This window comes from Sorghum bicolor, chromosome 6, assembly GCF_000003195.3.
Source record: "Sorghum bicolor cultivar BTx623 chromosome 6, Sorghum_bicolor_NCBIv3, whole genome shotgun sequence".
NCBI classification, from domain to species: domain Eukaryota; kingdom Viridiplantae; phylum Streptophyta; class Magnoliopsida; order Poales; family Poaceae; genus Sorghum; species Sorghum bicolor.
This window is the reverse complement of record NC_012875.2, coordinates 30776904-30803965: the sequence shown is the minus strand read 5'-3', so window position 1 is coordinate 30803965 and position 27062 is coordinate 30776904. Positions and strand designations below refer to the sequence as shown.

The following is a 27062-nucleotide window of genomic DNA, read 5'->3' as shown; positions in this document are numbered from 1 at the left end:
ACTAAACAAGGCCTAAATCCTTGGATCATTTCAGTTTCATATATGTATTGCACAATTGAATATTTACACTTAGTCATGGTATGCCTACGCGCGCCAGGCGCGCGTTCTACACTAGTATTATACTTTTGTAGGAATACACCAACATAATTGTATTGGAAAATACCTAAAAAGAAATGAAATGAAGTAATAATACAAAACAGAAAGCAGCAAATAATGCTTCAAACAAATAAACTGTCCCATAGAGATATATTTGCAAATAGGAACAATTTTAATGTCTAATATAATACTTTCTCCATCCTAAATCATAAGATATTTGACTTTTTATCCTAAGTTTGACTATTCGTCTTATTAAAAAAAATATGTAAATATAGTAAAATTTAAATTATTTTTGAAGAATTTTTATTAATAAACCAAGCCACGATAAAAAAAAGTGATATTTTGTACAAATTTTTGAATGAGACAAATGATCGAACTTGTTGTCAAAAAGTCAAATGTGTTATAATTTGGGTGGAGAGAATAGTAAGAAAGAATTTTGGTTAAACCGATTAATGCCAGCTTAAAACGAACTAAATAAACAGTGACAAAATTATCATCGAATAGATCATAAGTTTCAGTTAACTGGTCAAAAGTTTCTATTAACTGACCTTTTGGGGTACTAGGTTCAGTTAATCAATTTCGGTGAATTACCCACCCCTAAGGGTATGCGCACCTTGGATTTGATAATTTATTCATCCATCCATCCGATCCACACTTCCTCCGTCTTAAATAAAAAACGTAAATTCCATTTTCTCAGTCTAACTATCATAAATTTAAGTAAATATAAAAAACTAATATTTTAGATGTCTAATATGTATCGCAAAATTAACTATATAATTTATTTTCACAATAAATTTTATTGAAGATATAAATATTGATAATGTCTCTATAAATTTGGTAAACTTGAGATTGTTTTGCTTCTTATAGGACATTAGATTTTCATTATTTTCATCCGAAGTGAATTCAGTTTTATATTAGTCCAGCCTGTAATTACTTGTGCCTTCATCTGAGTGATCTGACTACAGTATCGTGCGTCCAAATCTCTGAAGTTTGTGCTTCTTCAGTCTGAAGTTGCCTGTTCAGTTCAGGTGCATATAACTTTTGTTCTCAATCTCTTTCTCCGGTGTGCACTGATTCAACTTGGGAGTTGGGACCGATTGTTCTTGGTGGCATCAACGGTCGGGGACCCTCTACCGGTACAGTTGGTCACGGGGACAATCCTTTCCAAATTCCAAATTGAAGTAGCCAATCATCAAGAACAATCCGCTTGTTTCTACTGCTACTACCACCATTTGCATGTGAGCACTATCCCTGAGGCATACTGTAAAGGAGTTTTTTTTTCCCCAGTGTAACCATGTCGGATTGTAATTAGCGAAGTTGTGCAATTCAGTTACCGGAAGTGAAAAGAGCAGGCAACAGAGCTGTGTAGTTGATTGAGCTTTTTGCAGGAACTTTATAGTTTGCAAAGAACAACAACAAGAATCAAACAGGAGCATAGCAACACAAGCAAAGATACCACCAAAATTTCTCTCCATTGAGACCAATACAACAGCAAAGGACACTGCCCCATTGAGTTCCCCACCCAGTCCCATCGGCACCATGAGGGCCACCCTCCGCCTCGCCATTGCCGTGGCCATGGCCGTGGTGGTCTCCCAATCGCTTGCTGCGACGGCTCCTGCGCCGCGTGACGCCCGAGAAACGCCACCGGCGTCGACGACGGTGCGCGCCGGATTCTACCTCGCCGCCGACGCCCGTCTCCGGCATCTCGATAGGCTCGACCCCTCCCTCTACACGCACCTCTACTACTCCGCGCTGGCCGTGCACCCCACCACCCACAAGCTCGTGCTCCCCACGGACCCGGCCCAGGCGGGCCTCCTCGCCACCTTCTCCCCCACGCTCAAGTCCAAGAACCGGGCGCTCGAGACCCTGCTCTCTGTCGGCACCGCCGGCATTGGCGCAGGTGCGGATTCGCAGACCGACCCAGCGTTCGCCGCCATGGCCGCGGACCCGGCGTCCCGCGCGGCGTTCGTTGCCGAGGCCGTCGCGCTGGCCCGGGACAGCGGCTTCGACGGGCTCGACGTCGCGTGGCGGTTCCCGGCATCTGCCGTGGAGATGGCCAACTTCGGGTTCCTCGTTTCCGAGTGGCGCGCCGCCGCGCCGCCGGGGTTCCTGCTCACCGCCACGGTCTACTTCTCCAACCACGTCTTTGACGCGCCGCTCCCGGGCGTGGACTACCCGTCCGAGGCCGTGGCGAGATGCCTCGACTGGGTCAATGTCGTGGCGTTCGGTCTCCACCCGCTCGCCGCGGGTGCGACCAACGCGACGGCCTTCGACGCGCCGCTCTATGACCGGGCGTCCCACTTCTCGGCGAGCTACGGCGTCGTGTCTTGGATCGACGCCGGCGTGCCCGCGAGCAAGGTTGTCATGGGCCTCCCGCTCTACGCCTGCTCGTGGTTCCTACGCAACAAGGCAAACAGCGGCGTCGGGGCGCCGGTGGTCGCCGCGGGGCCGAAGCAGCACGGGAGCAACGCCACCGGCATTATGTCCTACGCCGAGGTCCAGAAAATCGCCGCTGCCGGCGGGGGCAGCCACCGCGCGGTCACCACGACGTTCGACAACGCGTCCGTAGCGTCCTACCTGTCCATGGGTGACGTCTGGGTCGCCTTCGACGGTGCGGCAGTCGTGGCCGAGAAGCTCGCCTTCGCAGCGCGGCGTGGGCTCCTCGGCTACTTCCTATGGCCGGTGAACTACGACGACGCCAACCTCACCGTCTCAAGAAGTGGTCAGTGACTGACTCTGTTCCATTGATGTCCCTCACTACTGATTCTTACAGATCTAGCTCCCTGTCGCAGCATTGGATGTCTGGATGAAGAACGAGATTTCGTCGAATTCGAAGAATGACACCGGCGTCAGGCAGACACAGGGGCCGGTTCGGTTGCCGCCGGCTCTCCAGTCCCCTGCAGGAACGCCAGGACCAGGGCCGGCGCCGACGTCTGGGTCGCGCTCATGGCTGCCTTGGACGAAGCTTGACGCGTTCCTGCATTTTGGGGGGTTAATTCTTGTGTGCTTTTAGTCGTAACAAGCTTGCTATGGTCCTGCATTTGGGATTACTTGAGTTCTGTAATCGAACTATCGAAGAGAAGCATCATTGCATAAATTGTGCATTTTGTATTCTAATTTGGTTCAGGTGTAGCTTAGCAGCATTTTCAAGTATCTTTATTACTATTTTTTCTCTGAAAGCGACAAGAATATCCACTGGTGTAACCAACTGACTAGCCAAACTGACATTGAGAATCCAGATGCTAAGGTGGTGCGCTACAATTTTCATATGCAACGCTTCGAAACAAATTGCTCAATGCATTGGACAATCAATAACGTCCCGTGTGCTTACGACCTCACAACATTATGCCCGAAAATAAACATTGGAACAAGCCGCATCTTAGAAATTTCGAAAGTGAACAGTACTACACTGCTACTGAAATGGGTTCCAGTGACGGGAGCTGTTTTTTTTTTTACACTGATGACAGAGATGGCTCGATATATAGCTGCTTATACAAATTAGTACAAACCGAACAGCCTTTAGAAATACATTTGTCAAGGTGACTGTTATTTGCATGATGTATTTCATGTGTCACAATTTAAACAGTGTTTGTGAGTACCTGCAGAGCAAATACTCTTAGAAGAAGTTAGTGTTAAAGATGATCTTACATATGACGAATTTCTGGTTATGATTTTTGAGACAACAAAAAGAGTCACTAGAAGTCGGGTTATTAAAATGTCCAAAATGTAATAAAATTGGTATTTAGAAGTAGAAGTAAGTTGGGAAAGAGAGGATGATCTGAAAAAGTCACATTCGCACTGTTCAATCTCGAGAACGAGATTCTTTTAAGGGGGCTAGAATTTGTAACACCCAAAAAATTGCTTTATAATAACTAGTATTAAATTGGATTTATTTAAGTATTTTATGGGCATTTAATTTAGCATGTCAATAACTTTTGTTGAAATTAAAACCCATGATAAGGTTAGGAACATGTTTTTGCATATATGTTGGTCATTGTTTTATTTTGGTGTTGTGTGTTTTTGTTTAAAATTTCAGATGAACTCAAATTCTATTTGAAAATGGTTTAGAAATTAGAAAAAAGGAAATACAATTACTCCATCCCTCTCTGGTTTTGGCCCGAAGGCCCAACTCCCTCACCTCCCAGCCTGATATCGTAGCCTACCGGAGGCAACTCGGCCCAGTGCTCCCATGGCCCGCCAAACCATCCCCTCCTTGGCAGCGCGCAATGGCACCGGTCCAACTCCCACGCGGCCAGCTCTCTCGCTTTGGCCCAGCTCACGGTGTCTACCTCCCCTTCCTTTATTCTCCCTGCGTTGAGCTTGACAAGGACCCCAAGGATGGCAACCTAATCCCAGTATCCTCAGGATTTCGTGAACAAGCCACAATCTCCCTCCCTATAAAGCCCGTGACTCTTTCCCACGCTCCCTTTTCCTGATTTTGCAGCACCAGACTTGCCCTAGACACCGCATCGCGAAGGTCAAATCTCACCGATTTTCTTGTCTGCCATCCCACGCTGCCGTTCTCTTCCGAGCTCTCCATGATCACGAAAAGGCCCTAGGTAAGTTTCGGTTGACACTTGTTAACAACCAACATTTTTTATCAATTATCCCTGCATTATACATGAATATCTATTAGAATAGGGTTGTTACTAATAATTTCCATGAGTTTTGGTGAATTATTTATTTTCTAGGGACTATTTCAGAGAAGCGTAAAAGAGGTTTAAAGTGCATAAAAATCACAAAACTTAACCACGAAGAAATCACGCGCCATTAGGATCAGAGAAGGCTCTCGAACATTTGAGAGAAGACAGGATCCGCACGGAGACCCAGTGGGGCCGGCCGCCCCCACCAGGTGCTGATCGGCGCCTGTTGGGTATTCTTAACGTCATTACCAAAAGTAGACTTAGTTTTCATTTCTGATAACAGCGTCAAAAATGTCGAACCTATCTCTCATGCCGCTTAAGCCAAGTTGTCATGCGAAGCATGACATGAGAGATGCTGTATTGAAATATGCAATTGCTCATCTAGATAAATAATAAATGGAATCTGCAAACGCACAGATTAATACCGATGTAGCATTTTAACCGGGAAGTATTCCAGGTATCGTTATTTATATTTTTACCACTAGGAAGGGATTACTAATAATGATGGAATGAAATATGGAACTGAGTATCATTGCATGTGTAATAGAGAGCATTCATCTATCTCATCAATACAGGGGTAAGTGTCACATAAAATATAGATAAAATATGAATGGTGACAAAGATAACTATTCTGATCAGCATAACTAGCCACATATGATAATGATACGCACCTCAACAGATATTCTAGTAAGTCATTAGCATGGAATTAGGATGAACTACAAGAATATTTCCTAAGTTATTCTTAACTATAAAGTCTAGCATATCATAGTTAGTGTAATTATACATGGCAATCATTGCGAGACAAGATTACGCACATGCATAGTGATATTATCAAGGAAGATGAGAAACATAGCAATCACTCCCCTGTAATAATGTTGCTCTGCCTGCCCTATACACAGGAGGGGGACTATATAAGAATCAACAGAGCTGTCACCACCGCGAACCACCCCACGATCCGGCATATAGGGTATAATCGTAGATAAATACGGTATAGGCACCACGCCTACACAATACTTATAATTTACCCACTGTACACATGGATAAATGCTATACGATCCTAAGCATGTATATAATTCAGATTTAACTAAGCCAACCATGATAAACTAAGAACGATATAATTGCAAATATAAATAAGTAGAGCAAAGTCATAATGAATATATTGAAATAGAGCAAAGTCATATTCATAATATTGAAGAACAATGATGAACAAATGAAGAACAATAGAGGAATTACCAAGAATCCTCTTGACAGATCCAGAAACCAATCGAAGATTAACTCCTAGTTCTAATCCTATGTAGCTATGCTAAACTAGAGATCTAGATGATGTGGTGGCTCTAGGGCTTGATCATAGGCTCTTCTCCTTAGATGAATGAATGAATTAAGGTTCGAGAGAGTTGCTCTCATCCAGGGGCCAAGGGCCTTGCTTATATAGCCCTTCTAAATGAACATGGGTCGTCGGATCAAACTGACCTTAATCACGCGGTTTTCCTTGATCTCTTAGGTTGGTGGAGCATGATCCGTGAGGCGAAGCCTGATTGGCTCTCAGGCCAGGGCGGACACCCTAGGGGGGAGGGCAGGCGCCCTGCCCCCGGGCCCGCTCGGCCTCCTGCTCGTTCCCGTGGCTTCTGGAGTCTTCTAGATGACAGAAAATTGCCGCACACTGTTGGCATTTCTTAACGTCATCACTAAGAATAGGGTTTAATCCGTCCTCAGCAACAATGCCAGAATTGTTGTGATAACACTTACTAATGCAATCACCAAGATTAGAGTATAAATCTATCCTAAGCAACGGTGCCAGAAATACTTGTTAGCGTTTCTTAGCGTCGCTACCTAGAATAGGGTTCTGCTCTACTCATGATAATGACATTGGCAGTGTTATATTGGCAGATCCGTAGCATCACCACCTTGAATAGGAAGCTAGATCTACCTTCCCGATAACGGCGCCTTATTACCGTTAGGGTAGGGTTCCACTTCTTAATCATGGTAGTGGCACTAGGATTGCCATGTTGGTATTCCTTAACAAGTCACTAGCTCGGCGCATGTCTAGCAACAGTGTTAAGTATATACCGGGGTGATAGTTCCTTAGGTTTAGAGTTTAAGTACCGCAAGCGGACGAGAATTATCGTGTAGCATTTCAACCCGGGGATTTACCGAGTGTCGTATTTATAGGTTCGCTCTAAGGAAGGCTTAATATGTTAAGGATTCTAAGATAAGCATAGATCAAAGTAATTATGATAGCAATAATGGAATCAAAGGTCATAGCAGGTGATAAACATTTATATGTAGAATAGTGATCCATCACAATCTAGGCATGGCATATGGGCTAAGGAATAAAAAGAGACTAAAAAGAATGAATTGAATCAAAGAATAAACAAACAACCTATTGGAGCAGGTGTGGTCCTAGATACAGATCATGTCATAGAACAAGTTAATCATGTAATTATACTACTTAGATCTAGTCCTGTGTTTAGATGGTTTGGGAGGTTACGCGAGTACTGGTCTGCCAGCAACCTCCGCAACTATTTAGACTCCTACACCCTAGCCGAACGTGGGGGAATGCCAAGGACGGACAGGGCTGTCACCACCTGCCGCCATCCCCTCAACCGTGGACTAGGACAATGCATTTACCCGGCCTTTACACACAAGCACCATGCTTACATACAAAGAACCTACTCGGACTCCCCCGGGTCCCCGACCCTACGGATCGACAGGTAAGAAGCCCGAGCCTACTCAAAAGAGCATGATCAACCCCCCATCTTCACACAAAGCTATTTCTAGGCAATTAATTAACATGAAGCAATTAGACTAAAGTCCTAAGTGAGAATAATACAACATACACTTAGCACTAGTTCATATAATACACTACTAGCCCTAGGGTAGCATTATGCTATAAGAACTATATACTAAAATGTATGTCATATCATTTCCACTAGAACTATATTCTAGTTCATATGCTAGCATCATAAAACATGGCCTATGATCTATATCATATACCATAGCATAAGAACTATACTTTAGTTCATATGAAGAACTATATCGGACATGATAAGGCATGGACTTGGAGTAAAGATATTTTTTATTCATACCAAAGTTTCTCTCCAAGGAGCCAAGCCCTCCTTGATAGCTCACCCAACTCTCTCTCTAAAAGCTAAAAGGAAAAACTAAGAAGAGGTAGTGCCCAAGTGCCTTGAAGGTGGAGTGTTGATTGTGAATGTGATGAGATGAATGGAGCCTCCCTCTCCCCCTCCTTAAATAGGTGGGGAAGGTCGGTTCCCCAGGGTGTAAACTGCAATTTGCACGCGGGGACTGCGGGAGGATAGGCTCAGCACCGCCTCTGCGAAAGGCGGTGCCGGGATGGGCTGGGCTAGGGTCGGCCGACCCTAGGGGGCGGCCGCCCCCTGGTGGGCCCCGCTGGCCCCGGCCCGAAGCCCGCTGCCTTCCTCTCGGCCCCCTGAGTCCAGATCCAACTGCAAATTGATGCACTTCTATATTGGGCTTTTGGGTACTTGTTTATTTGCGCATTTTTTGACGTGTCGGATTGCGCCTTTTTATTTGCTTTCCACCTGTATGCCTGTATATGATCTGCAAAACACAACTTGCACTACATGTGGAACTTGGTAAGCATTTAATAAGTATATGTGAGTAAAATACATGCTTTTCTTCCTTTGCATGGACTATGTTGGCGGGGTAAATATGTCATTAAGAACCGCCAACAAACTCCCCTAAGCTTACCCCTTGCTCGTCCTCGAGCAAGAAGCTAAGATCTTGGTTGTTGATCAGGAGTTGCTACAATATTTTCACTTCTATCTAGTACATACCTTCAAACAAGAATTCTCCTTTGAATTTTGAACAGATATGTCATGGGGCTTATTGCTCATACCTTGGGTCCTTAAGCATTTGCAGGATGGATTTGATCAGATCCAGCGCTATGTCCCCAGTTGTTTACTTCACTTTTGTTCTAGAGTTTTTTTATTTTCAAAACTTAGCACATTTATTTGTCAAATTAAACAATGGATCCAAAGAGAAAGTTAATCATACCATTGAATTTTTGAAAACTTTTTCTTTTCCATCATTCTCTTTTTGTCTATTAGAGACACATGGCTATGTGGCTAATTCTACTGTTGGGCACTTGTCCTTTTTTTATTTTTTTTATTTTTATTTTTTCGAGGTTCCAGACACATGTCCCTTTTTATTTTCTCGTGATCTTTCTTTTTTGAGGTTTCGGACACATGTCCCTTTTTATTTCCTCGGATGCATTTTTTTCTTTTTCATTGCCATATGCCTTCTGACAAACTTTTGAGATGATAACATAATGAAATATTTTTGTTTTCAATGGTATGACAACCTCTCAAAGGGTCAACAAAGCTTAATCTAACTCGATGTGATTATTTTATTTTTGTAAAAACTCCAGAACTCTAGCGTTGTTTAGAACAGGATACTAGCAGCTCAGATCATCACAAATATATCCATTAGTTACTTTAGACTTTAGATAGAGCATTTTGCAACCCACGCATTTAATCATTTTATTAATTTGGAGAATTCAAGGTTGAAACTAGATACTGGAAAGAAATTACGATAGAGCAACTATTCATCATTTGAACAAGGAAGAAGCATATATCTTACATCACATATAAGAGTGGAATTATATTTTTGTCTTTTTAGCATTTTTCATCATTTTTTTATATGCAATAATTAAAACATGGAAATTTCATAAAGTAAACATGCTAATTTAAAATTAAGGATGCACGAAAATAAATATGCAATGCAGATAACCTCGAGATTGGGGGTCCTCCCCCAAGCTAGCTTATGGTCGGTGTTTATTATTATTATTGTTTAATTTTTTTTCAGGGCTTACCTTTTTAGGTCTGGTGAGCAAGACCTTTTTCTCCCGTGCTTGGTGATGGATCTCCTTGTCTAGGAGAAGTGGACGGAGATGCTTGTTCCTTCTTTGGCCTCCACTTCATCTGATTGGTTTTTGGTGGTGTGGTGGCCTTTTGGATCTCCTTCCATACCTTCTTTGGTGGAAGGGGACTCTCTTTTTCTTCCGGAGCCTTGTTTTGCTTACAAGCTTTATTTTGCTCCTCATGTTTCTTTTTGGGAGCTGCCTTTTTCTTTTGCTCCGGCTTTTGTGTAGGTCTTTTTACTGATTTAGAGATGCTATAAATAATTTCAGGCTGTATCTACACCTCTTTTATCTGTTTATTTGGTCCATATCTAACCCAGATCATTGAGCATTGCTCTTGATGCCTTGGTTTGAACTCAAACTTCTCCTCCTTCCCATTGATGTGTAAACTGATCTTTCCTTCCTTCACATCAATCTGTGCTCCTACGGTGCTCAAGAAGGGTCTCCCAAGGATCAATGGTGATTCCTTGGTTAACTCCATATCAAGCACCACAAAGTCCACGAGAACAAACAGTCCTCTGATTTGTACTGGTACATCTTCGGCTATTCCCGTTGGATGCCTGACCGAAGAGTCGGCCAGTTGGAGAGTCATCGTGGTTGGCTTGAGTTGAGTGAAGTTGAGCTGGTCAAATGCATCACACTTACGCTTGCTCCTAAATCACATAGCGCATGATCAAAGCGCTGAGTTCCGATTGAGCTTGTGATTGTAGGGCACCCCGGGTCCTTCCTCTTCTCCGGGAGACGGTTGAGTATAGCAGCGCTACACTCTTCCATCAGCTTAATTGTTTCAGTGGATGGCAGTGGGCGCTTGTTATTGATGATATCCTTGATGTACTTGGCATAAGAAGGTACATGTAGAACGTCCATCAAAGAAACGCTTACATGTATCTTCTCGATCATCTCAACAAAGCGAGTGAATTGTTCATCCACAGCTAGTTTTCTATTTCTTGTGGGAAATGGCAGGTACGTGGTGTCCGTGTACCCCAATGGGTCTTTTGGTGCCATTTCCTCTTCTTCTGGTCTGACATCTTTTTGGGTTTTCTTTGTTATCTCCTGTTGCTCTTTGTCCTTCCCTGCATCAGCGTTAGGGTTCGGTTGATCACGAGTGGTCTTACCACCCCTCGTGGTCACCGCTTTTACATTTTCAGAATTATTTTTATATTCAGTAGGAAGGGCAGCAGCAATCTGAGCTATTTGTGTTTCAAGCATCTTATTAAAGCTCAGTTGATTATGAACAGAAGAAGTCAAGTTTTCTAATTTCGTATTTACGTTTTCTAAAACCTTATCATTGGACAGCAACTTTTTAGTTAAGTTTTCATTTATTTTAGCTTGTCCAAGAACTAGGTCTTTTAATGAAGGTTGATTCGAATTAAAACTCGAATTACCTTGGAATGAAGAGCGTGACTGATTATTCCAACCATTACCTTGGTTGGCGCCTCCTTGTTGCCGGACCCATTGTTGATGTAGGCAGCGTCTTCACGGGTTTCGAGGCAATCATTCCCCGAATGGCCAACTTCTCCACAGACCTCGCACATCATGTGTGAGTCTATGGCCTGCACCGAGTTCGAGGGGTTCTCTTGGTTCCTCACGGTGAGTTGCTTCATCAATAAATCTATTTTTGCGGCAAGCATATCCGTCTCCTTCACGGTATGCATGCCTTTTTGTGTTTTGGCAGCTGGTGGTTGAGTTCTGTCCTCCCCCCAGCTCTGGTGTTCTACCATCTTCTCGATCAGGGCCTTGGTCTCGGCGGTGGTAAGTGATAGGAACGCGCCTCCAGCGGCGGCGTCTAGGTGTCCCTTTGACATGGGCGTGAGCCCATTGTAGAAGTTATGGAGCACCATCCAGTTCTCTATGCCGTGATGGGGGCAGCTTAGGATGTACTCTTTTAGCCGCTCCCATGCTTCAGGGATTGTTTCGCTGGCATTTTGTTGAAAACTGGCAATCCTTCCCCTCAAAGCATTGGTTTTGCTTATGGGGAAGAACTTGGCGAGGAATGCCGTAGAGCATTTTGCCCACATGGTGACAGCTTCCTTATCTTGATAGAACCACCTCTTCGCCTTCCCCACGAGGGAGAAAGGAAAGAGGCGGAGCCGAATGACATCAGGAGTGATGTCCTTCATGACAATCGTGTCACATAGCTCCAGGAAGTGTTGAAGGTGTGCATTCGCATCCTCGCTTGGCAAGCCACAGAATGGGCTCGCCTGCACCATGGTGATCAGGCCGGTGCGTAGCACGAAGTTCTTGCCGGCCGTGTCAACAGCGGGGCCAGTGGCCACGTTGGTGACAGCGAGCACGGAGAACTCGCGGAGTGTCTTCTCGGCGACCATGAGTTCGTTCGGGGTTGGTGCGGTACCGGATGGTTCACTTGTCGGTGGAGTAGCAGAAGACGAAACGGTTTGAGACCGTCTAGTCCTTAGGAGTGCCTCGGGATCGGAGATGTAGTTTTCCGGCAAAGAGAAACCAGGCATACACTATTCCTCCTGTTTCATCCGCAACAGGGAGAAAACAGGCAGAGTTAGCCTGCATAATAATTGACTCATTACGCACATCAGATTACTTGATTATATTTATCTAGAATCATTTTCATATTAGCCTTCCCCGGCAACGGCGCCAGAAATGCTTGTTGGCATTTCTTAACATCATCACTAAGAACAGGGTTTAATCCGTCCTCAGCAACGATGTCAGAAATGTCGTGATAACACTTACTAATGCAATCACCAAGATTAGAGTATAAATCTATCCTAAGCAACGGTGCCAGAAATGCTTGTTAGCGTTTCTTAGCGTCACTACCTAGAATAGGGTTCTGCTCTACTCATGATAATGACATTGGCAGTGTTATATTGGCGGATCCGTAGCATCACCACCTTGAATAGGAAGCTAGATCTACCTTCCCGATAACGGCGCCTTATTACCGTTAGGGTAGGGTTCCAGTTCTTAATCATGGTAGTGGCACTAGGATTGCCATGTTGGTATTCCTTAACAGGTCACTAGCTCGGCGCATGTCTAGCAACAGTGTTAAGTATATACCGGGGTGATAGTTCCTTAGGTTTAGAGTTTAAGTACCGTAAGCGGACGGGAATTATCGTGTAGCATTTCAACCTGGGGATTTACCGAGTGTTGTATTTATAGGTTCGCTCTAAGGAAGGCTTAATATGTTAAGGATTCTAAGATAAGCATAGATCAAGTAATTATGATAGCAATAATGGAATCAAAGGTCATAGCAAGTGATAAACATTTATATGTAGAATAGTGATCCATCACAATCTAGGCATGGCATATGGGCTAAGGAATAAAAATAGACTAAAAAGAATGAATTGAATCAAAGAATAAACAAACAACCTATTGGAGCAGGTGTGGTCCTAGATACAGATCATGTCATAGAACAAGTTAATCATGTAATTATACTACTTAGATCTAGTCCTGTGTTTAGATGGTTTGGGAGGTTACGCGAGTACTGGTCTGCCAGCAACCTCCGCAACTATTTAGACTCCTACACCCTAGCCGAACGTGGGGGAATGCCAAGGACGGACAGGGCTGTCACCACCTGCCGCCATCCCCTCAACCGTGGACTAGGACAATGCATTTACCCGGCCTTTACATCCAAGCACCATGCTTACATGCAAAGAACCTACTCGGACTCCCCCGGGTCCCCGACCCTACGGATCGACAGGTAAGAAGCCCGAGCCTACTTAAAAGAGCATGATAAACCCCCATCTTCACACAAAGCTATTTCTAGGAAATTAATTAACATGAAGCAATTAGACTAAAGTCCTAAGTGAGAATAATACAACATACACTTAGCACTAGTTCATATAATACACTACTAGCCCTAGGGTAGCATTATACTATAAGAACTATATACTAAAATGTATATCATATCATTTCCACTAGAACTATATTCTAGTTCATATGCTAGCATCATAAAACATGGCCTATGATCTATATCATATACCATAGCATAAGAACTATACTCTAGTTCATATGAAGAACTATATCAGACATGATAAGGCATGGACTTGGAGTAAAGATATTTTTTATTCATACCCAAGTTTCTCTCCAAGGAGCCAAGCCCTCCTTGATAGCTCACCCAACTCTCTCTCTAAAAGCTAAAAGGAAAAACTAAGAAGAGGTAGTGCCCAAGTGCCTTGAAGGTGGAGTGTTGATTGTGAATGTGATGAGATGAATGGAGCCTCCCTCTCCCCCTCCTTAAATAGGTGGGGAAGGTCGGTTCCCCAGGGTGTAAACTGCAATTTGCACGCGGGGACTGCGGGAGGATAGGCTCAGCACCGCCTCTGCGAAAGGCGGTGCCGAGATGGGCTGGGCCAGGGTCGGCCAACCCTAGGGGACGGCCGCCCCCTGGTGGGCCCCGCTGGCCCCGGCCCGAAGCCCGTTGCCTTCCTCTCGGGCCCCTGAGTCCAGATCCACCTGCAAATTGATGCACTTCTATATTCGGCTTTTGGGTACTTGTTTATTTGCGCATTTTTTTGACGTGTCGGATTGCGCCTTTTTATTTGCTTTCCACCTGTATGCCTGTATATGATCTGCGAAACACAACTTGCACTACATGTGGAACTTGGTAAGCATTTAATAAGTATATGTGAGCAAAATACATGCTTTTCTTCCTTTGCATGGACTATGTTGGCGGGGTAAATATGTCATTAAGAACCGCCATCACACACATTAATATCTCTATGTAAACCTAACGTGTGGGCCTTTCCTCCATATTTCCTCATAACCCCCTGCAGAAATAGACAAACACCAAAACTCATAGAATTCTGTCAGACAAAACCCTAAGTCTGGGTGTTGGTTGCATTTAGATCCTTTTCCTTGTTTATTTGATAGTTAAATTTGGTATTTAAGGATCGTCAACAAGTCCCCCAAGCTTACCTCTTGCTCGTCCTTGAGCAAGGATAGGCTCAGTGATGGATCAGAAGTTGCTGCAATGCCTTTGTATGTTGACGGTACACATGCTTTCAAACAAGGTCTCATCTCTAAGTTAGAGCAAACTGTTAAGACTTAAAACTTACTCATTTTACCTTCCACCATGGGGCTTGCAACCGTCACTTGTGTTTTGAGCAGTTAAAAGATAGAACGGTCAAGTCAAGCGCCATGTCTCTTGTTCTTTGATCAACTATAGCTCTGGAGTTTTTGTAGATTTTCAAATAAAACTCAAAGATTCCTTATATGACTCTCTCAAATCTCTCTTTTGTGGTATTTCTAGATCCTTACCAAGGCAGTAATAGTATATTCCTTCTCTCAAAGTATATGGTATTCCTGGTATGAGGCATAGTGACATTGTCTTACTCTCTCATCCTACTCTAATAAGGCTTTATAACTGGAGTACGATTGCCATGAAAGAAAGGTTCCTTAGAAATTTCAATCCAGAATTTATGGGTGTCAAAATTTTTTAAGGCTTCTATTAAATCTAAACATGCATTTGAAGGAAAGCCTAAAAGATCGCTAAGAACTCTCCTTGTTAAACAGAATTATTGGGTAAACAACCTAAAATAAACTCCTATCTGGGTGAGTTGAAGGGTGCATAGAAATTCTATGGTTAAAAGCTTTGACCCTAACTCAGTGATACATGCAAAAGAACTCCAACCAACAAACTAGAAAAATAGTGTAAAGTTCAGTGGCCATACCTGTTTCGTAGAGAAACACATCATCCAGGACCGATGTGTGGACGAAGTTCCTGCTCTCTAATTTATTGTAGATGTTCTTTTCTCTCGCATCCTTCAAGGCAAGGTGAGTTGCCGTGAGGAGAATCCTTTGTTCAGCAGAGGAAGATGGTGGCTCAGAGTCGACGGGAGGATCGGTGCTCATGTCGAAGCCGGCCCTTGATGAGGCGTAGAGGGATGAGCTCCTTGTGGTCCTTCCTGAGACCTTGTTGGCGATTCCCTTCGCCTAGCTTTTCATCCTACAACAAATTCTCAGACAAAAACAACACTAGTGCAAGGGGGTTAGTCAAAGGTTAGCGGTTAGCCGTCCAGATGTTAGTCATTCTTTCAAGATTAAGTCTAGTTGCTTGTTTGGATCTTGACAGAACCTCCCCTTCATTTTACATTTCTTAATCCTAGTTGGACAGCATTTCCACTAAGTTCTCTCTATGAATTCTCGCAGAACTACCTCTCTTTCACTAGCTCTTGAGCTCTTGCTCACTCTCCCAAATTTCTCTCCTCATCTCTACTCTTTCTAAGCTCTCCTTCTCTCCCAAACTCTCTCTAGACTGCTGGAGGTCGAGAGCTCAAAGTTTGTCTACTAAAATGGCTTGTGTGTGGTGCGTGGAAGTGAAGGGAGGAAGCCCTTTTATAGAGGAGGAGGTGGCTGGGCGGGCACCCATAGGAGGTGGGGCGGCCACCCATGTGTGTGCTCCTCCGCCACTCAAATTTTGTGGTTGAAAACTTTGCTTCAATCCTAAGCAAAGTGAGTGGAAATTTGGTGGACTTGGCTGGTGGAAAAGAGGAGGGTGAGTGGAAGAGAGTAGGTGGTGATGTGATGTATGTTAGGTGAGGTCTATGACATGTGGGACCCATGGTGGTGGACCCTCCATGTAAGAAATATAAAACATATAAATATAATGCAAGAATTAAAAATGAGAATAAGCTAAGAATAAATATATAAACTAAATCAATCTTTTTATGCCACCACAATAAATATTTTTAACAGGTTGTTACACAATGAAAAAATTATTTATATGGGGCGTAGAATTTTATAATGTAGTAATGTAAAGTAAATATATATAAACTGAAAAGGTCAGTACGGGTAAATACCGAGTTACCTTCCAGCGAGGGTTCGAAGTTTAGTGTCCTTCAAACTGGACCTTTGAAATTATTTATTCCGCTGATGGTTCCAGAGTGGGTGACTCTGGTGATTCATCTGTCTTGTCTTGATCTACCATCTTCGCAGAAGAGTTGAGCTCTTGTTTTGGCTTGAATGTGAACTGCTCTTCTTGACTGTTGATGGTGAATTTGATAGATCCTTTCTTGACATCAATGTGTTCATTGGTAGTGCTCAAGAATGGTCTCCCGAGAATGAGTGACATTCTTGAGTCCGGATGCATATCTAGTACGACAAAATCTACTAGCACGAAGAAGTATCTTATCTTGACTGGAATATTTTCGGTGATGCCCAATGGATATCGGATAGATTGATCAGCCAGCTGAAGACACATTGATGTTGGCTCAAGAGCAGTGTGATTAAGCATGTAGTAGACAGACGCGGGCATCACACTGACACTTGCTCCAAGGTCACAGAGTGTATGGTTGAAATGCTGATCTTCAATTGTACATTCGACGGTCAGACATCCTGGATCCTTTTTCTTTTCTAATAACTTGTTGAGGATGGTCGTACTGCACTCTTCTATGAGCTTGATTACTTCAGTGGATGGCAGTGGTCTCTTCTTGTTAAGAATGTCTCTGATGTACTTAGCGTATGTAGGGACCTATATGGCATATAGCAAATGTATATTGATATATAATTTTTGAAGTACCTCCATGAACTTATCAAACTACTCATCTTATTGTGGTCTTCTATTCTGATGAGGAAATGGTAGGTAATTGGTGTCTCGAAATTCTTGTCTCATCTCATGGTCTTGGACCGGTTCTGGTCATATGTCTTCAGGAATGTTGTTCTCGTTCTCCACCATTGTTGGTAATGCTGATGGTATTGCCATTGGTCTTGGACCTAGCAGAAAATAGCAGGTGAAAGTGAAGGCAGAAGAAAGGCTACACCCATGGAAGTGTAAGGAAAACTTGGCTCCCCTTTATATAGGGTAGCCTGTGGCAGTTCAGCTGTTGATGCCTAATTGAAACCTACAATCTCTGCCTTTCGTGATTCTTGGATAGAAATCGTCACGTCAACAGCAGTTGCAATTAAAGGAACAAAAGTATCTAGTAATGGCCATATTCAGCACACTAGGGGGAAGGAGCAACCTCCCCCCCACAAGGGGGAGGCCTAGGTTTTGAGCCCAGGGCTCTCAACAATGGCCCACGCTCAAAAGGGGGAAAACTATTGGGAACCTTCTTCTCCCCCAGCTGCTTTGGATGTGAAGGCTTTGGGATCGGGAGCGGAGGCCTGATCGTCAGTTCGTCACACCTCACTGGGGCCTTCATGTTGTACTAGGCGGAGGTCCATAGAACAATTTACATTGACTTGGCCAAACTTTGTGAGGTGCAAGTATAGAAGAGTATGGGCCTAGGCCGAAGAACTCTAGGAGTCAGGCGCGGATCCTTTAGCTGAAGATAGGGTGAAGGATCAACGCATGATTGACACCAACTCAGCCAGCTCTTGCGTGATGCGGCACCCATAAAGGATTGGCTAAAGGCGGTGGATCCCCGAAGCCGAGCGAAAAATCCTTCGTACAGGAGAGAGTGAAGGATCTAACACCTTTAGTGGAGGAAAGATGGAGGCCGAGGTTGTGGTGAACATGTCACATGTTTTCCCTGGGCCACGAGTAGGGTTTTCAAGGTCATCACATGGACCTGTAAAGGGGCTGTAAGAGGAAATTACTTAGATAGCCTAGAGAGTAGCTGACTCAATGGTGGAGTATGCTAGAATATCCCACCACCGTCACGGGGCATGGTACGTAGTACCGTGCTGTAATGGGGATCTGAGCCATTGTCGACACTTACTAACACCACTTGGGTACTAGGTTGTTATCCCTAGCATGGCACTAGAGTGTACTAAGGTATTTATGAATATGAAGGCTCTCTAGAAAATAATCTATTCTATCCGCAAGTGCACAGATAAAATACCTCATTATAGCATTTCACTAGGAAAAGTATTCCGGGTATCGTTATTTATATTTTGCTTAAGAGAACGGCGAAAGCGAAAATAGGGGTAAAATCTATCAAGGCATAGACTAGTGATAAACTTGCAATAACATGATTACTTAATGAGAAACTCGTCACACAGTCACTTGCTTTAGCAGGGGGTAAGCCATAATAATAAAGATAATGAAATACAAGCTGATGGGTAAATAACACAGCGATTAGAAATAGACTACTCCACATAAATGTAAGGTGACGTCAGATTAGCTAGAGAATGGATTCTAAGTATCTACTATCTACTAAGTCACAATCTACTCTAGGCATCTACAAGATCATATATAGCACAAAAGATTCTTTATTCACGTATAAGGAATATTGCTAAAGTAAATCAGAACATAGCAAGACTTACTCCACAATATAAATTCTGCCTGTCCTACTGACGGAGGGTGGACTATATAAGAATCAATGAAGCTGTCACCATCGCAAACTACCACATGACCCGACCAATAGGATACATTTGCAGGTAAATAATATCTAAGCACCACGCCCACATATGATCTACCACTTAGCTCCCTCGAGTCAAGAGCTAAGCGCTTTGCAAACTTATACATAAACTCATTATCAATCATAACTATATCAAATATAAAACTAGAGCAAACTAAGAACATAATAAATAGAGACATAATGCAATTAGAATAAAGTAGTAGAGAAAGATATGAAATAATACCAATCTTTATTGATGAAGATCCGAAATCCACAGCGTAATGCTCTACTTCTCTAATTCTATCTAATCAATCCTATAGAACTTGAAGGAATTGGGAGTAGCTAATTCTAATTCTCTACGGGAGAGAACTTCCTAAACCCTAACTTTGATGGCTTCCTCTGATAATGATTTCTCCTCCTCCCATGGGGTGGAGAGGCCTTGCTTATATAGCCCCCTCAAATGAATGTGGGCTGTCGGATCAAACTGACCTTAATCGCATGGTTTTCCTTGAAGATTAGAGGCGGTGGAGCACGATCCGGGTGACCTGGCCTGATTGGCCACTGAGGTTGGGCGGGCGCCCAAGGGGGTTGGGCGGGCGCCCTGCCCCTGGCCCCGTCTGGCCTCCCGTTCGCTACTTTGGTTTCTGGATACTTCTAGGTTGAGGAAAATTGCGCGACACGTAATTATCTCGTTGTAAAACTGACGTGTGGGCCTTCTCTCCATATTTTCTGATAACCCCCTGCAGAATAGACAAACACCAAAACTCGTGGAATTTTGTCAGATAAAACCCTAATTCTAGGTGTTTGGTGCATATTGATCCTTTTCCATGTTTAGTTGATGGTTGAATTTGGCACTTAAGGACCGTCAACAAACTCCCCCAAGCTTTCCCTTTGCTCGTCCCTGAGCAATCAGCTAAACTCAGATGGATCAGGAGTTGCTTCGATGTTTTCTTTCCTGACAGACACACATGCTTTCACATAAAAATTCTCCCAGATTAGAGTGAAGTGTCATGGAGCTTAGTACCTGCACTTAAGTCTTAAGTAATTGAAAGACAAAATAATTAAGTCAAGCACTATTCCTCCTGTCTATACTTCACCTTTGTTCAGGAGTTTTGCATACATTTTCAAAAATAAAGCTCAGAGTTCCCAGCTATGATACTCCAATCTCTCTATATATGGTTTTTGTGGATCCTTACCAAAAATGTCACTTACCTATAACTAAGGGAATGTTTATGTGAAGCTCATAGGTGTGAAAAACAGCTCATACATATGTTGTCTAATCGAGTCATGGATCCCAAGGAACTCAGCATATAATTAAATCAAGATGTGCATGTGTGGTGGAGTAAATGATAGTAATGGTGAAAATATATAAGTAATGATAAAACATACTTCTCATTGCTCCTCATATTGCTATCTCTCCTCCTCTCTTGATCTTTGCTTTGGGAGAGCATGGACTATCTTTTTCTTTTCTCTCTTTTTTTCAGGTGGGTAGTAAATACCCCTAATTCTACTGTCGGACACTTGTCCATTTTTTCCGCTCAAGTGGGCATCTTTGTACCCCTAATTCTACTCTAGATACTTGTCCATTTTTACCTCTCGTCTCACTCTTTTTCTTTCTTTTTCGAGGTTCCGGGCACTTGCCCCTTTTTATTTCCTCGCATATTTTTGCATAACCCATGCTTCTTCTGCATTGAATCTTTTTGGAGAGAGAGAATAACAACACTTAGGACAGTGAGTGATAATATTTTTAGCAATTTTAATGAATGGTGGTGGATGGTGTAGTAGATGTGTGCAATTGAATATCTTGATTTAACCACATGAAAAGCTCCTAAGAGTCTACATAGCTCGATCAAACTCAATGTGAATATAGGTAGCAAAAGATGTTATAGCAAGTATGGCTGTGGTAGGAATTTTGTCATGCTAGAAACTCATCATGTGATTTGCATGTTTTCAAAATAAATCTCCAGAACTTAGTGCAGTAAGAAAAAGATAAATAGCAGCTCAAACTTTATATCATGCCTTTCTCTTACCTAGGCTTTAGTTTTAGGTTCGTAATCCCATAGATATTAAATTTCAAGTTTTAGCAATTCTTGGAAGAATTCTAATATGAAAGCTAGGTACTTGAAAGTAAGTAAACAGAACAACTGTTCATCATTTCCATCATGCATCTTTTTGGTTTTTTTATGAAATATTAAAACAGAAAAATAAATAAGAAAAACAAATAAAAACTTACTCGATAAAATGGGGAGGAACTCCCCCAAGCTAGATGTTGCTCTGTCGGTCCTACCCAATGTTCCAGAATCGCATCATAGTGGTGATGTTGTCGTTCATCGTCGTGGTGTCTTGCCTCAGTCCTTGTACTGCAGCGGCATGGTCCTGGTTCCACATTTGTTGCTGTTCCAGGAGTTGTCCAGGTTCTGCTTGCCTATCTTGGATGGCAAGAAGGGTGTTGTCGGTGCGATTGAAGAAGGTGCCGGCCTATTGGTAGTAGTCATCGGAGAACACATAGGAGGCGTCGGAGTACCTTCCTGCATCAAATTGGGGCTGGGGCCTAGACCCTGAAGCTCCAAACGGATCAGTGGAGTACTGCCTGTACGAAAAGGCGGGTTCGCCCACTGGTGATCTGGGCCTTCTGGGCACGTCTCTTGTGTTGGCTCCTGTGGCTGAGCATGTTGAACCCACGGGTCCCGAAGAACTCGAGGGTTGTAGTTGCGATAATGCAGGTGTGCTGCTTCTTCCGGCCTGGAATCAGCTCCATACCAGGTGCGTTCTTGATGGGTGGTCATCCTTTCGGATGCCACTCGCTGTGGAGCTCTCTGGTTTACCGGTGCCACTGCAATCTCAATCAAATAATTTTGAACGACATAGAGGCCAAGTTTCAGGTTAGGTAACCGAATCTTGCCTTTATTATCATACAACATATACATTACGTTCCCTTCTTTTTTCAGCATCCGAGCTTGTCTAAATGTGTCATAGCCATGATAAATTCGTAACTCGTCAATGAATTCCAATGACGAGGTTTCTAGCAAATTGAGACTAGAGGCTAGACGAGTGATGAGTGAAGTACAACTGACAGGTCCCTAAAGACTAGGTATACTAAGCTAATGAGAAACTAAAAGAGTAACAAGTGAAGTGGGTGTTTTATTTATAGCAGCATAAAGAAGTTGCAGATCTCCTACTCTGACTTTTCTAATATCATCGCGGTGGAAAAGGTTATACCCGAGCCATTTGTGGAACATCCGGAGAGTAGGATGTTCCATGTCACTGGTTCGGGCTTGAACATAATATTCATCCCTAGAAATCTCCCTCCAGAACTGGTGCCTCTCAAAATTCGGCAAGTCGGAGTCAATGTCCAGGATGCATCTTGAAGAGGAACCGAGATGGTCGCTCAGTTCTCTCCAAGACAACCTAATGTCCTATTTGAACATCCGAAAAGCGATTCCCCCCTCATAATGTTGCAAAGTGAAGAGAAATTCAATAGTGAGAAGACGGGAACCTAGCTCAGTTATGTCCCAAAAGTTTGTCCATCCCACCATCTGGAAAATCAAGTCAAATTCAGTATCCATACCTGTTTCTTACAGCAGAATAGGATCGAGAGTGGGGGTGTGAATGAACTCCCTGTTCTTCAGCTGCTGGAGAACTTCCTCCTTGCGGGTCTTCAGTCCAAGGTCTCCTTTCTTGAGGAGAATCTTGACTCATGTACCAGACGAAGACGATGGAGCTTGCGGGGGCATCGGGTCGATGCTCATCTCCGATTGGTGCGAGGAGAGTCGGGATGAACTCCTCGTACCCATGTTCTTGAGGGCCTTGCCCACGCTCTTCATCTTCTTCAACATCCTGTAGAAAAATTGACACAAACAAAAACTCGTGGAGAAATGTGAGAGAAAAATGTTAGTAGTTAGCTGTCCAAGATGTCAGTCGTCGAGGGGTTAGTCATCCGAGACAAGTTTTAATTTTGGCAGCACTCCCCCCTAAGCAACTTTTAATCCCGCTTTGGACAGCGGGATCACTACTTACTAAATGGACCTTGCTCTCACTCAAAAACTACCAACCTCTCTTCCACTCTTCTCTTCCACTCTACTCTCCTTCTCACTTCACTACAAGAGCTCCTTCTCTAGAAACCGAAAACTGAAGTTTGCGTGGTTTTCTGGAATGCTTGTGTGATGAAGATGGAGGCAGGAGGTGGCCTTTTATAGGAGGCTAGGGGGATAGGGCGGGCGCCCTCCTCTGGTGCCCTTTGTGGCTGATGTTTCTCCACTCCCTCCTTTGCTAGCTCTTACGCAAAATAACGTTGAGTGTGTGGTGGCTGGACGGTGGAAAACGTCTGGTGAGTGGAGAAATGTTGGTGAATCAAATAATGTGATGAGATGTGTGTGAGGTATGGTGTATGACATGTGGGACCCAAGGGGTGTGGGTCATGCTTCTAGAAGGTTAATATAAATAAATATAATGCAGAAAAAACTATGAGAACTAAAACTTATTGAAAATGATCATGGGAAAATATTTTTGTGCCTCCACAATAATTAATAAATATGAGTTGTCACACACCATAAATATTATTTATATGGGGCTTTTGATTATTATAATAATGCTATGAATAAATATGACTAATGCAAGAATTTAAATGATGTGGATAAATACCGATTTACCTCCCGACGAGGGTTTGGGATTTTTAGGTCCCCCAAGGTGGACCTCCAAATTTTCTAAACTTCTGAATTACCTTCCTCCGAAGATGGTGTCTCCAGTGGTTCTTCTTCATGAGCTTCCTTCACTGTAGAGTCTCTCTCTGGTCTGGGCTTGAATGTGAAGTGTTCTTCTTGTCTGTTTATGTTGAACTTGATTTCTCCTTTTCCGACATCAATGTGGGCGTTGCGGTGCTCAAAAATGGCCTTCCGAGGATGATGGACACTTTTGAGTCGGGACACATGTCCAGTACCACGAAGTCTACTGGCACAAGGAAATCTCTTATCTTGACTAGGATGTTTTCGGCGATGCCCATCGGGTGTTGAACTGATTGATCTGCTAGTTGTAAGTACATTGATGTTGGTTCTAGGGTTGCATGTTCAAGCTTCTTGTAGACTGATGCTGGCATCACACTGACGCTTGCTCTGAGATCACAAAGTGCATTGAAGTGTTGGTTTCCGATCGAGCAATCGATGGTGGGACATCCTGGATCCTTCTTCTTCTTCTTCGGTGGTTTGTTGTGGATGGCCGCACAACATACTTCTGTCAGCTTGATCACCTCAGTGGTGGGCAGTGGTCTCTTCTTGTTAAGAATATCTCTAATGTACTTTGCATATGTGGGTACCTATATGGCACCAAGTAGAGGTATGTTGACATATAACTTTTGAATGACCTCTACAAACTTACCAAACTGCTCATCTGACTGCAGTTCTCTGTTTCATCTGGGAAATGGCAAATAGTTGGTGTCGTGGAAATCTTTCCTCATTTCTCCAGTACTTGGTGGTTGTAGCAAATCTTCTGCTTCAACAGGGCTTTCTTCTTCTATCACTGCTGGTTGCACTGGTGCTGATGTTCTTTGCTTCTCTTTTGGATAAGGGGGATCCTTGGTGGCTTTCCCTCCTCTAGTAGTTATGTTCTTTATCTGCTCAATGTTAGTGGCAACAGGCAATACAGCAGCTAGCTTTGCTAATTTAAGCTCTACCTTTTTATGAAGAGTGTTTTGCTCATCAAAGGCAGTTAATAGAAAATCCATTTTATTGTGTATATCTTTCAGAGATGATTCATTTGTATCTAGCCTTTGTTTGACTTCATCATTAGTTTTAGTTTGTTGAGCAATTATCTCTTTTAATGAAAGTTGCTTGAAAGTATTACCTAAATTCATACCTTTGCTATTGGATTGGCTCGAAGTAGGTTGATATTTGTATGTTGTCTCAATGGCCCTTTGATCTTATTTGAACTTGGCCCTCTGGTCAATCCAATGGAGCAAATTTTCCATCTTAGTTGATAGTGCACTTACTTCTTCGAGTATTTCTTCAATTTAATGACATTGTTGAGCTTTGTCTTGGAACCAGCTTTGGTTTTCGGCTATCTTATCCAAAAGTGTTTCTGCTTTTTCAATTGTAAGCTCCAAAAATGATCCCTTAGCAGATGCATCTAGGCACTCACGAGCCTTCTGGGTTAATCTATGGTAGAAGGTCTACATAAGTAATCATCTGGCCATTCCATGGTGAGGACAATCTGATATGTATCCTTGAAAACGCTCCCATGCTTCTGGAATGGTTTCTGTCTTCTGCTATTGGAAACTAACAATATTTCCTCTTATGGTAGCTATTTTGCCTATAGGGAAAAACTTTGCTAGAAAGGCATCTGACAAATTCGTCTAGTTGTTGATGTTATCTTGATGGGTGTAGAACCACTTCCTCACTTTCCCTTCTAGTGAGAATGGAAAAAGGCAAAGCAGTATGACGTCTTTGTTAACTCCGTTGATGCTGATTGTGCTTCCAATCTCTAAGAAATTATGTAAGTGTGTACTAGCATCTTCATGTGCCTTTCCACTGAATTGTGTAGCTTGCACTAAGTTGATGAGGCTTGACTTGAGCTCGAACTCGGGTGCTCCTTCTTCTACTTCAAATCTTGGACTAGTTGGAATGTTCTCAAGACTTGGAGCAGAGAATTCTTGCAAGGTCTTTTGTGCCATAGCTTCAGCAATTGGTAGCTAGCTTCTTCTTTCTTGATTGCTTTGGTTCTGATGATGAATAGTTGAATGTACCAAAGTCCATCCTGATCTACCTTGTATAAAAATATAAACATAGAAAAACAACAGGGTGAACCAGCCAAAGCAGAGGTGCCTTGTTATGATTTCTCATTTAGTAGCCATTTATGCAATTATTTCTCCATAGTCTAGTCTAATATTTTTATGTGAATAACCTTGACCGACTTCCTGACTTTCCTTACCGTTCCTCGGTAACGGCGCCAAAAATGCTTGTCGACACTTACTAACACCACTTGGATACTAGGTTGTCATCCCTAGCATGGCACTAGAGTGTACTAAGGTATTTATGAATATGAAGACTCTCTAGAAAATAATCTATTCTATCCGCAAGCGCACAGATAAAATATCTCATTGTAGCATTTCACTAGGAAAAGTATTCTGGGTATCGTTATTTATATTTTGCTTAAGAGAACGATGAAAGCGAAAACAGGGGTAAAATCTATCAAGGCATAGACTAGAGATAAACTTGCAATAACATGATTAATTAATGAGAAACTCGTCACACAGTCACTTGCTTTAGCAGGGGGTAAGCCATAATAATAAAGATAATGAAATATAAGCTCATGGGTAAATAACACAGCGATTAGAAATAGACTACACATAAATGTAAGGTGACGTCGGATTAGCTAGAGAATGGATTCTAAGTATCTACTATCTACTAAGTCACAATCTACTCTAGGCATCTACAAGATCATATATAGCACAAAAGATTCTTTATTCATGTATAAGGAACATTGCTAAAGTAAATCAGAACATAGCAAGACTTACTCCGCAATACAAATTCTGCCTGTCCTACTGATGGAGGGTGGACTATATAAGAATCAACGAAGCTGTCACCATCGCGAACTACCACACGACCCGGCCAATAGGATACATTTGCAGGTAAATAATATCTAAGCACCACGCCCACATATGATCTACCACTTAGCTCCCTCGAGTCAAGAGCTAAGTGCTTTGCAAACTTATACATGAACTCATTATCAATCATAACTATATCAAATATAGAACTAGAGCAAACTAAGAACATAATAAATAGAGACATAATGCAATTAGAATAAAGTAGTATAGAAAGATATGAAATAATATCAATCTTTATTGATGAAGATCCGAAATCCAGAGCGTAATGCTCTACTTCTCTAATTCTATCTAATCAATCCTATAGAACCTAAAGGAATTGGGAGTAGCTAATTCTAATTCTCTGCGGGAGAGAACTTCCTAAACCCTAACTTTGATGGCTTTCTCTGATAATGATTTCTCCTCCTCTCCTAGGGTGGAGAGGCCTTGCTTATATAGCCCCCTCAAATGAATGTGGGTCGTTGGATCAAACCGACTTTAATCGCACGGTTTTCCTTGAAGATTAGAGGCGGTGGAGCACGATCCGCGTGACCTGGCCTAATTCGCCACAGAGGCTGGGCGGGCACCCAAGGGGGTTG

At 42.9% G+C, this 27062-nt stretch overlaps 1 protein-coding gene across 1 annotated transcript; it reads left to right on the top strand.

The window, feature by feature from the left end:
- On the top strand, positions 1181–3213 carry LOC8058662 (chitinase-3-like protein 1). The gene is made up of 2 exons (XM_002447599.2): positions 1181–2818; positions 2889–3213. Exons 1-2 carry the CDS (start codon positions 1636–1638, stop codon positions 3107–3109), a joined length of 1404 nt encoding a protein of 467 aa, XP_002447644.1. The 5' UTR covers positions 1181–1635; the 3' UTR covers positions 3110–3213.

Bases quoted from the DNA above. Each gene is read 5' to 3' on its own strand.
- LOC8058662 (XM_002447599.2), top strand. From the start codon at position 1,636: ATGAGGGCCACCCTCCGCCTCGCCATTGCCGTGGCCATGGCCGTGGTG. The intron at 2,819-2,888 runs GTCAGTGACTGA...TCCCTGTCGCAG, and splicing joins CCTCACCGTCTCAAGAAGTG to CATTGGATGTCTGGATGAAG.